The sequence below is a fragment of the Morus notabilis genome, unplaced genomic scaffold, assembly GCF_000414095.1.
Source record: "Morus notabilis unplaced genomic scaffold, ASM41409v2 Scaffold2202, whole genome shotgun sequence".
Taxonomy (NCBI): domain Eukaryota; kingdom Viridiplantae; phylum Streptophyta; class Magnoliopsida; order Rosales; family Moraceae; genus Morus; species Morus notabilis.
Window position 1 is genome coordinate 92,504 of NW_010358156.1, and position 10,610 is coordinate 103,113.

The 10,610-nt window shown below is 32.4% G+C and overlaps 1 protein-coding gene across 2 annotated transcripts; it reads left to right on the plus strand.

The window, feature by feature from the left end:
- The first annotated feature begins 4,209 nt into the window (after positions 1–4,209).
- LOC21389615 (probable serine/threonine-protein kinase WNK9) lies at positions 4,210–7,764 on the plus strand. 2 transcript variants are annotated; one of them, XM_024161562.1, is made up of 7 exons: positions 4,210–4,661; positions 4,785–4,822; positions 4,971–5,198; positions 5,310–5,530; positions 5,669–5,817; positions 5,921–6,362; positions 6,452–7,764. In XM_024161562.1, exons 1-7 carry the CDS (start codon positions 4,611–4,613, stop codon positions 7,468–7,470), a joined length of 2,148 nt encoding a protein of 715 aa, XP_024017330.1. In that variant the 5' UTR covers positions 4,210–4,610; the 3' UTR covers positions 7,471–7,764. The 2 variants fall into 2 exon arrangements, with proteins under 2 accessions (XP_024017330.1, XP_010090269.1); XM_010091967.2 differs by having other exon boundaries at positions 4,211–4,661; positions 5,669–5,826; positions 6,452–7,762.
- The last annotated feature ends 2,846 nt before the right edge of the window (positions 7,765–10,610 follow it).

Here is a 10,610-nt window from a genome sequence, read left to right on the forward strand (position 1 = left end):
TAGTGTGTGTTGATTTTAGTTTTTATATAATTTTAATACAAAATAACTTAATAATTATTTATATACAAATACAATTAATAAATAATAGTATATTATATAATATATATATATATACAATATTAAAAAAATTAAAAAATATAATAAAAAATATATTTTTTTCGGGCAATTCGGGCGGGCTTGGGCAGCCAAAACCAAGCCCGCGGCCTGTCCAAGGGTATTTTCATGCTCGGCCAGGCAGGTTCAGGTGTCAGGCTCAAATTTAATTTTTTCGGACGGTCGCAGTTGACCCGTCTAAAATTTCAGCACTAATATCAAACACAATTGCGTTTGATAAGCAAATAAAAAAATAAAAAATAAGTTCACTTTAGGATAACCTTATCCGGATAGTGTAAGGACATTGTAACTTTAGTTGATTAATACGTGGGAATTAAAAAAACAAAAATAAAAACTTGTTATTAACCGTGGAAATGGCCAGCAAAATCTGAAGAAAATGTGGAGAATTTTTTAGCAAGTAGAAAAGAAATACAATATTTTCAGGGCACATTTTTTAACCGATAGATATAATTAATTCAAGACAGTTTTTAATTATTAGATTAAATCAAAATTATATCGTAATAAATAAAGTATAATAATTTAAAAGAATTAGTTTATTAAGATCTGGCGTCAAAACTGTCTTATTGGTGGGTATTTTTTCAAACCATACCATAAAATATACATCTGTACAACTATAGTTCGATGAGAAAAATCATTGTTCCTTTTTCTTTTTTCTTTCTTTCTTTCTAGTTACTTGAAGAACTTTTTGTTGTGCCGAATAGGAATCGAGGCAAAACGGTTTAGTTTCCGATTGTGTCCTTCTTCCATAGATTGTAGTAATTCAGATTTCTCATATTACTACAAGGGTTTTTTCTTCTAGAAACAAAGTTCTCTTTTTATATTAGCCTTTCAAACTCTAGTCAGCAATATTATTCTACTAGCATTTTCTATTTTTCTATTTTTCTCATTGTCTCCTAATCTAAACAACCCCATTTCTCTCTTCTTCTTCTTTTTTTTTTTTTTTTTTTTTTTTTTTTATTTTAATTCTGTCTTGTATATGCTCATTGTAAGAAGCTTCAGTGGTCTACAACGAGGACTTCATCCCACTGAATTAGAAAAATTATTTCAGCTAAGAAACAAAAAAGTAATTAGTCTAGATAAGTTTGTACAAGGTTCAATGACAAATTAGCAGGTGATTGGAAATGATAAATTTCCTAAAGCGTGCTTTGAAAATCCGATGTTATATCTGTTTATGATTCATAATTATTCTTGGTTGTTGGATTCAGAATTATTCTCGATTTACGTGTGTTTTTTGTGAGAGAAAATACTGTAATGAGCTACGAACTATAATCCGAATCATGACACGGATTCTTGCACCAAACGCACCCAAATCACCTCAAAATAAAAATATTATATTTAATAAAAATATAACAGCCCATATTATATTAGAACAGTTGTTTCAACCATTACCCAAAAAATTTTGAATATGTTACGTGTGAAATAAGATAAGAAAACAAAGGAAAAGAAAAAGTTGCCGCCTATCCATCTCAAACGGTAGGTTAATTATTCTTACTGTTCACTTGAATGAGCAAATACACAGGAAAAAGATCATTTTCTCTTTAGCTAAAATTTGTTATTATTATTTTTTTAAGGAATAACTAACAATTCTCATTTTCATCCTATTTATTTGCCCACCTAATTGCCGCCTTTCATCATCAAAGCAATAGTAGTACTATATGTGTACGGCCACATGAGGAAATAAAGATGGAAAAAAAAAAGGTGAATCATTCTTTTATCATCTGTTTATTTAACATTAAAGAACAACCTATATTTTTTTATATGTATTTTTAATCATTATCATCCATGCTACAAGTGCTGTATTATTTAGTACTAGTCCATTGGAACAAAATAAAGGTCACGATTTACACCTTTTTCTCTCTAGTAAAGGATTGGGTTGCTAGATATAAAAAAGGGATAAAAAAGAGGATTAGGTTTCTCTTGTTTTTTTGTCGACTTTTAACTATTACAAGAAGTTACTCTTGCTTTATAATGATGTCCCAAATTATGCTCTTGAAAAGATTTTTTATCTTATCTTAAAATTGAGAATAAAGAGCCCGTTTAGTTTATGGATTAGAACTATGAGATTATAACCATTTTTGATTTACGTGTATTTTTTGTGAGAAAAAATATTGTAACGAACTATGAATCATAATTCTAATCAAAGAACGAATCCTTCAACCAAACGGGCTATAAAAGATTCTAACTCTTGAGCTTAATATCAAGATCTTAATAGCAAAGGCAGTGAAATAATCATTATTTTTCATATTTTCTTTATTTTGAACAAAGTATAAGTTAGGTCGCTTGCAAAATAGAAGCCAGGCATACCTAGATTTTTTTTTTTTTTTTTGAAGCCAAGAAAGACTCGAATTGCAAGTTATGGGTATTGTACTAATAATTATAATGATTTTTTTTTTGCAGTTTTCCTAACATTGGTCATTGAAAAAAAATGAAATTCTGCACCGATTAGTCTTTCGCCTTTCTTCAAGGTAAAGCAATAATCACAAAATTATACATGTGTGTCCCAAGTAAAACGAGAGTTTTCATCTTGTATTTAAGAAGACAAAAAAATATGTAAAATACTAAAGGTAATTGCGTCTTTATCCTTTTAAATTTGAATATTCTCGTTGATTATCACTACAAATTATTTAAAAAACTAAAGGTAATTCGTAATTGTGTCTTTATCTTTTTTAAATTTGACTGACTATTTTTTACTACAAAAAGTATTTGTTTACGGGATATTTTTTGTAATAATTGCATGAGTAAATAAACAAGGGTAAAAACTAATTGTTAATCATTTCTTCGGAAAGATTGTTATGCCCCGTTTATTTCACCGATTTGAGTTTAGAATTCAAGTTTTACTATAGTAAAAAGCTTTTAAAAACAGTCACATCTAACTTTTTTATTATAGTAAAAAACTCTCACATAAAATCACATCTCAACTCAAATTAAAAGCTTAAATCAACGAGCTAAACGAGCCCTTAGTCATTTCATTCGATGACAATATGCTTTCATCATCTATTCTATCACACACAATAAATAAAAATAAAATAAAAAACTAAAACAAAAAAGATTTGTTAAGTTAGGGTGACTTGAGTTCAGATATTGATTTGATTTAAGGTGTATTTAAGTATGATTTGAGTTGAGACTCTAATTTGAATTTGTGTTTGGATGTGCAAATTTTGAGTTACGGTTTAAATTGAGAATCCATTTGAATTTGTATTTAGATGGATCAAAACTTAAATTTGTATTTAGATAGTATTTTAATAAAAACTCTTTTAATAGGGTATATGGGTGATGTTTTATTCGTCTATTTATTGTGAAATCATAGAAAAATAAATAATCTCAATCAGAATTAAAACGAAAAAATTTTGGTGTTTTTAATAATAGAAAAAATATTGTTTATTAACTTGAATTTGAGTTTATGAACTTAAATTAAAGGGAGAATTTGAACTCAGATTTTAGCCATAAACTCAAGTTAAAACTCAAATTCAAACTTAAATTTTACTAAAAAAATATAAACTTGAATAAAATTATAAATTGAGTTCAAACTTTTTTTAAGTTTGAGTGTAAATAAATAAACTATTTATCTTTAAAAAGATTCTCTAAAGCATATTAATAGATTAAATTTTTTTATCTATTAAACATACATATTTTTTAATTTTTACGTAATTTTATACTGACTTAATTAAAAAAGCTTAACATAATGTATTAGCGTATCGGTGTCTTAAGAGTTGTTCTTTTAAAGTGTAATTTGAGTGTAATTTTTAAGTTAAATTTGAGTTAAAGTTGTAACTTGAATAAAATTAAATAAAATTAAATAAAATTAAAACTAAAAAAAATATAAACTTAAATAAAATTATAACTTAAATTTAAATTTTTTATTGAATTTTATTACAAAAGAATAACCATTTATTTTTTAAAAGAAAAAGCTCATAGCTTTATACAAGTTCTGGGGTCATGAGTCGTGACTCACCCATGTCCAGTTTGAGCATGAATCTCGAGTGGGACCCATGTTCGATATCAGTTATTTTACACAAAATTTGCAGGTCTTCAATAAACTACAAACAGAGCTTGGGAGAGTTTCTCTCTCCTCTCTCTCTCTCTCTCTCTCTCTCTCTCTATTTGTCATGATCTCTGGGGGTGGGTGGTTCTGTTTGTATCTCTAGAAAATGTGCCAAACCAAAAGAGTTACAGAAAAACCTTTTCTTATTTATTAACTCACCTCTCTCTCTACGTCTTTGGTGTGAGTAATAATTCATTTCTATTCCTTACCAAAAAGAAAAAAAATATGTTTTTTTATCATTAGTTCTTTTTTATCTCTCTTTTGTCTGTAAAACTCTGTGGAAGAAAAAAATATTATTTTTTTGTATGATAAATCGGGTCTCTCTCACTCTTGGGCTCTTGGGTGTTTCTGAGTGTTCGTGTCAGAACGGAAGAAGAGCCATAACGGGAAATCTATCGAAAAACAAAGAAAGAAAAAAAGAAAAGAGCAAAAAAGTGAGGAACAACATTTAAGAATGGATGACTCTGAGTTTGTTGAGGTTGATCCAACGGGCAGATATGGCAGAGTAACACCTCTCTTTCTCCCTCTATCTTTCTCTTTCCCGCTCTTGCTTTTGTTATCTTGTTATTATCATCATGTTTGGTGAGTTTGATTTGGTGTCTTTTTTTTTCTTTTTTTTTTTTGGCAGTACAATGAAATTCTCGGCAAAGGAGCTTCAAAGATAGTGTATGAAATCAAGATCACATTTTTTCTGTTTTTCTTGCCGACCCATTTCAGATTTCTCCAAATTTAAGCTCTATTGAGAAGTTTTGTGAGATTTTGATGATGGGATATTGGTGGATTTATCTTTTTTGCTGATTGGTTTATTTTGCAGTTATAGAGCATTTGATGAGTATGAAGGGATCGAGGTTGCTTGGAACCAGGTCAAGCTTTATGATTTCCTTCAAAGTTCTGAAGATCTTGAGAGGCTTTATTGTGAGATTCATCTCCTAAAGACATTGAAGCACAAGAACATTATGAAGTTCTACACTTCTTGGGTTGATACTTCAAATAGGAACATCAATTTTGTCACTGAAATGTTCACTTCTGGAACTTTAAGACAGTATGCATCGCATTCCATGAATTTTCACCAACTTTTTTTTTCTTTTCTTTTATCATTTTGCTATGTGGGTGTTTTGCATTTCTTATTTTTGTTACTTATGACTAATAATAGGTACAGGTTAAAGCACAAGAGAGTTAACATAAGAGCGGTGAAGCACTGGTGTAGGCAGATCTTGAGAGGGCTTCTCTATCTTCACAGCCGTGACCCTCCTGTGATCCACAGAGATCTCAAGTGTGACAATATCTTTGTCAATGGGAACCAAGGAGAAGTGAAGATTGGTGATCTTGGCCTAGCAGCAATTCTCAGGAAATCTCATGCTGCTCACTGTGTTGGTAACTGATTTGCAATTTCATGAATCTGATTTCTCATTCTGAAATATGATGCTGCAAATTCTGGGTTAGAGTAAATTTTCAAGATTAAAGAAGTTAAAATGTTCTTTGGGGTTTTTGTTTATTTTTATTGCTTGATAGGGACACCTGAATTCATGGCTCCTGAAGTGTATGAAGAGGCATACAATGAATTAGTTGATATTTATTCGTTTGGGATGTGCATTTTGGAAATGGTCACTTTTGAATATCCATATAGTGAATGCAATCATCCCGCTCAGATCTACAAGAAAGTTATGTCTGTAAGAACTTATTCTCTGCTTTTTCACATGTTTTACTTATTCATTTTTAAAAATGGAACAACTAAATTCCATTTGACATTCATTGATTGTTTAGGGCAAAAAACCAGATGCGTTATACAAAGTGAAGGATCCAGAAGTGAGACAATTTGTTGAGAAGTGCTTGGCAACAGTATCTCTTAGGCTCTCGGCGAGAGAGCTCTTGAACGACCCTTTTCTCCAAATGGAGGATTCTGAATACGATTTGAGACCAGTAGATTATTATGGGGAAGAGCTTGATAACTTAGGTCCTCTCCTTAGGCGGCCTTTACTTGAGCTTCAAAGAACCAGCAGTTCCTTTAGCAATGGATACTTGAATGGTTATGCTTTTCAGGACCAAAACGAATGGGGGTATCAACCTGTTGAGCTTGAAGCAAGTGGAATTGAACTTTTCGAGCATCATGATGATGAACATTGTGAAGAGGCTGGCATAAGTATCAAAGGAAAAAGGAGAGATGACGGTGGCATCTTTTTAAGGCTTAGAATTTCAGACAAAGAAGGTTTGGTTACCTATGTTTTTTGTGAATTCTTGACATTTTTGTTCATTAGGCAAATCAATTTTAGCAAATGTATAACCATATCATTGCAGGCCGCATTCGAAACATCTATTTCCCGTTCGACATTGAAAACGATACAGCATTCAGTGTTGCGACTGAAATGGTTGCGGAGCTGGACATCACTGATCAGGATGTCACCAGAATAGCAGACATGATAGATGGTGAAATTGCTTCCTTAGTACCCGATTGGCAAACTGGTCCAGGCGTAGTAGAAACACCCCACTTTGGTAATCAGAACTTATGCCACAACTGTGCTTCCAACCATACGTCTGGCGGTTCTTTACTGTCGTTTCTGGCAAATAACCCCGCCGTCAGTTCCAACAATGTTGGTCAGTGTTGTAGACATGGATGTGCCTCAATGCACGGTCGTTTCGAGGAGATCACATACCAGGCTGATGAATCGGATCATCACGAAAGTAGAGAACTCAGTTCGGTTGGCTCTGGACAGAGCCATTCAGATGAAGAAGATGAGAAAATAGATCAATCAATAGTCACAACAAAGGCCCAGAAGGAGATCAAATTGGATAACAATATTGAGACCAGTGCTAGAGGTTCTTTCAGAAACTTATCAGGTTCTCATTCTTTATCCTCAATCTCTTCAACTCATAATGAGCTCTCAGACAATCATGAGAAGGGAATGGTGCAGGGACTAAGATGGCTCAAAGCAAAGCATCAGATGGAACTGAGAGAGCTCAAAGATCATCAGTTAGGACTTGTCTCAAACTCTTCAAACAATGGAAATACAGAACACAGATTAGACAATGGGTTTTTGTCGTCTCTGGTATTAAACACACTAGGAGAAAACAACGGAGTCGTCTTCCAATCTTCTGCTTATGACAGCAGCCAATTCATGAGTTCCGATTACCGCGACAACAATGTCAATAAGAGCAGCCCCGGTTCGGAGACCCAAAGGGCCCGAAAATGCGCGGCGATGGAGTCTTCTCCTAATGCTGAGGATATGGTCAATGCCAAGAGTTTACACACAGGCTCGCTATTCACTCATTCTCTTCACAGAACAGTTTCTCTCCCGGTAGATGCTGTTGACATATAAATTAAACTTGTGAGGCACTATTTCGGATTCTTTTATAAATTTTCCACACACGTATAGAGGCTGTACAATTAAGTCCAGCCCTTTTCTTTTTTGACCATCTAGTATGAAAAATCACCTTCGTTTTGCTTCTTCAATTATACATCTCTCTCTCACACACACATACATATCGAAGAACTAACCATAAGAATAATATTTCATCAACTTGTTTGACTACAGGACTAAATATGTAATAGCGCGTCGGTGTTGTCACTTGAGCATTATTAAATTTTACAAGTGTAAAGTTCTTGTTTCCTAGGAGTTCTGGTCGATGATGCATTTGCCTTTAATTTACTATACTAAAAATAGAGTTGGAGCATCTTTTTGTAGGATGTATTGATTGGTGCTTTTGATTGAGAGAGAGAGAGAGAGTTGTTTAAGAAAGACTAGAGATGGGATCATGATGCAGTGAATTATTTGGCATGTAAGTTGTAGCTGGCCAATGAGATCTTGAATTCAAAGGTTTGAGTAGGCCCCCATACTTTATGTCAATCATGGGGGGTGTTTTTCCACAGACCACGCATTGTATTGTATGGGCCACCGAAAGAAATGATGTTCCATGCATCCTGATCGACTTAGAATCTGCTGGCTTACCATTTCTCTTATATATTTTAATATATTGGGATTTTTTTTTGGTAGGCATGAGTAGGCAAGAAAAAGAAGGGTATAATATTGTTTTAGACTGTCAGATTTTTTATCAGATTCTCTATATATATTTTTTTATTTTAATATGATTTTGATTAAGTTTAATATAAAAAAACATGTACTACCAATAGTATTTTCTTACTAAAAAAGCTCCTACTAAGGATTTCAACCCTAAAAAAATTGTAGTGGAATCGATGGTACAAAAGATATAGAATGGTCCACAATATTAACTCACTTACGTTGACTTTGAGATTGACATCAATGATCATCCAAATCTCATCTAATTCACTTTTCCCACCAAGTGGTCTGGCATTAGATTGTGCGAGTTGTGCAATGGGCCGAAATTAAACAAAGAGCAAATCAGTCATCAGTCATTATTAATTTGAAATGTTGATGTCAAAGTAGGAAAATCATACTTTCGTGCCTACTATTGCTTTTAAGTTTATTTTCATTTTAATCTCATGCATGATTTCGTTTGCCGGGCATTGAATGATCACCTCTCTGACTCTCTCAAATAGTATTAAAATTGCCAACTTTGATTAGAATATTCATTCTTTTTTTTTTTTCTATAAGTATAGGAAATTCATTCTATGGATGCGTCACGAGTTGAAATAAACCAGAAGTTTGAGTACAAGAGAATTTGATTATTCATTGGTTAGATCACCAATATGAACTGTTTTATCCGAATTACTTAAGTTGACATCAAATCATTAGTCAATACGCGTCGAAGACCATTCTCCTTGTGAAAATAATAATAATAATAATACGGAAATGGAAAGGATTAATTGTGAGATGTTTGTTATTTGATCTCCATAAATTCTATCAGAAAAAAAAAAGTTTAGTGGAATACTTGTGTTGATAACTAATAAATAACTATTTTATTTCTGCCATTAATTATATGGTATGAACTCGTATTTTATTAGAATACGTTTCATATTCTATTAGAATATATTTTAATAGCATAAATAATAAGATGATGAAAAATAACGGCTATTATGATTTTCTCTAATTATTAATATCTCAAAGTAAGTTAAGATTCTCAATCAGTGGATCTCCAGCCAGTGAAGCTTGCACACAATTTAACAATCTTTTATAGATAAAAGAGGTGATCTTAAAAAAAAGCCAGTTTTAGTTGTCATATACAAAGAGCACTATCATGGAAGCAAAAGCACAAGCATATGCAAATTGAATAGTGATGTGTGTGTGTGTGTGTGAGGCACTTTTAAATGATAGAAAAAGTTTGCATGTTTTACTTTTCTCAAATAAATAAAGTCCCCAATCTACTTGTCCAGAGACAATGATTGTGTGTGTGAAGTTTCTTTCTTGTTATGGACAATAGCATATAAAAGTATGCTTGCCATTTAGTGACTATACCTATAGTAGACTTTCTAAAGTAGAGAAATTAGTCACAAAGAGAGAAATTTTCCCCTCGCAATAATATTGGATTTTTCCACAAGAGAATTAGTGTAATTTGTACTACATAAGAGGAAGTTTTTCCACAACTTTTTTCGGAGGTGTTGCATTGAAAGACAACCATTTTCCATGTTGAATGAAGCCTAGAAAAAATAAAAGCATGAAATAACCCCAATTCCAAGGTCCCACCAAAAATTATCACAAAAAAAAAAAAAAAAATTTCTTAACTTATTCATGCTTCTTTTTGCTTGAAAAATCCATAATCTGTATCGCCAGAATTAGAATATTCATACGACATTCCACCCATATAGTTGATTCAACAAGTTGCAATAAAAGTCTCACAGTGGGAAGATATTCTGCTTTCACATCTTTTGCATCCGATTCCAGTCAAATGTAACTTTCCGTGGCATATAACTGAAAGTAAACCTAGCATTCTACAAAGTCAACTAGCATCAAAAATAGTTTTATGGCATTTAACAATAAATGGAATGTATACTTTCTGTAATTTCCAGACAATTCCCATGTTTTAAAGATGAAAAAAGTCACCATTAAGAGTAAGAGGTAAAGACACCAAAAAGAACAAAATCTGATGAAACTTTAGAATTATAGAGCCGGTTTGTTTCACGCATTTGAATCTATAATGCTGATTCTGTTACAACACTTTTCTCTCATGAAAATTTGAATAAAAAAAGCTCTCACCAATGACTATCTCACAAAATTTAAATTTAAATTTAAAATCACTGACCAAACAGACCAATAATATGCTAGTAATTTAGAACTGGACCCAATTCTGAAGTCTATCTAGGTCGGTGCAGTTCACGAACCAGGCTTATCAAGAAAGCATCAAAAACTACGTTAGTGGTTTGAGATATATATTTTCTTTTCCCTATTTCATCTCAAAAAGGAACAAATAGACGGCATGGAGAATGATGTTCTCCCACATCCAAAGGAGCAGGGAGTGTTAGGCATTACTCCACAATAGATGAAAACGACACTGCTTCCGGACGCTTGGTCAGCACCGTCCCTTGTTCTTTTCACACTCCTAA

Coding starts and splice junctions, on each gene's coding strand:
- LOC21389615 (XM_010091967.2), top strand. CDS start 4,611: ATGGATGACTCTGAGTTTGTTGAGGTTGATCCAACGGGCAGATATGGC. Junction 4,662..4,784: donor CAACGGGCAGATATGGCAGA/GTAACACCTCTC, acceptor TTTTTTTGGCAG/TACAATGAAATTCTCGGCAA. Junction 5,827..5,920: donor TCTACAAGAAAGTTATGTCT/GTAAGAACTTAT, acceptor TTGATTGTTTAG/GGCAAAAAACCAGATGCGTT.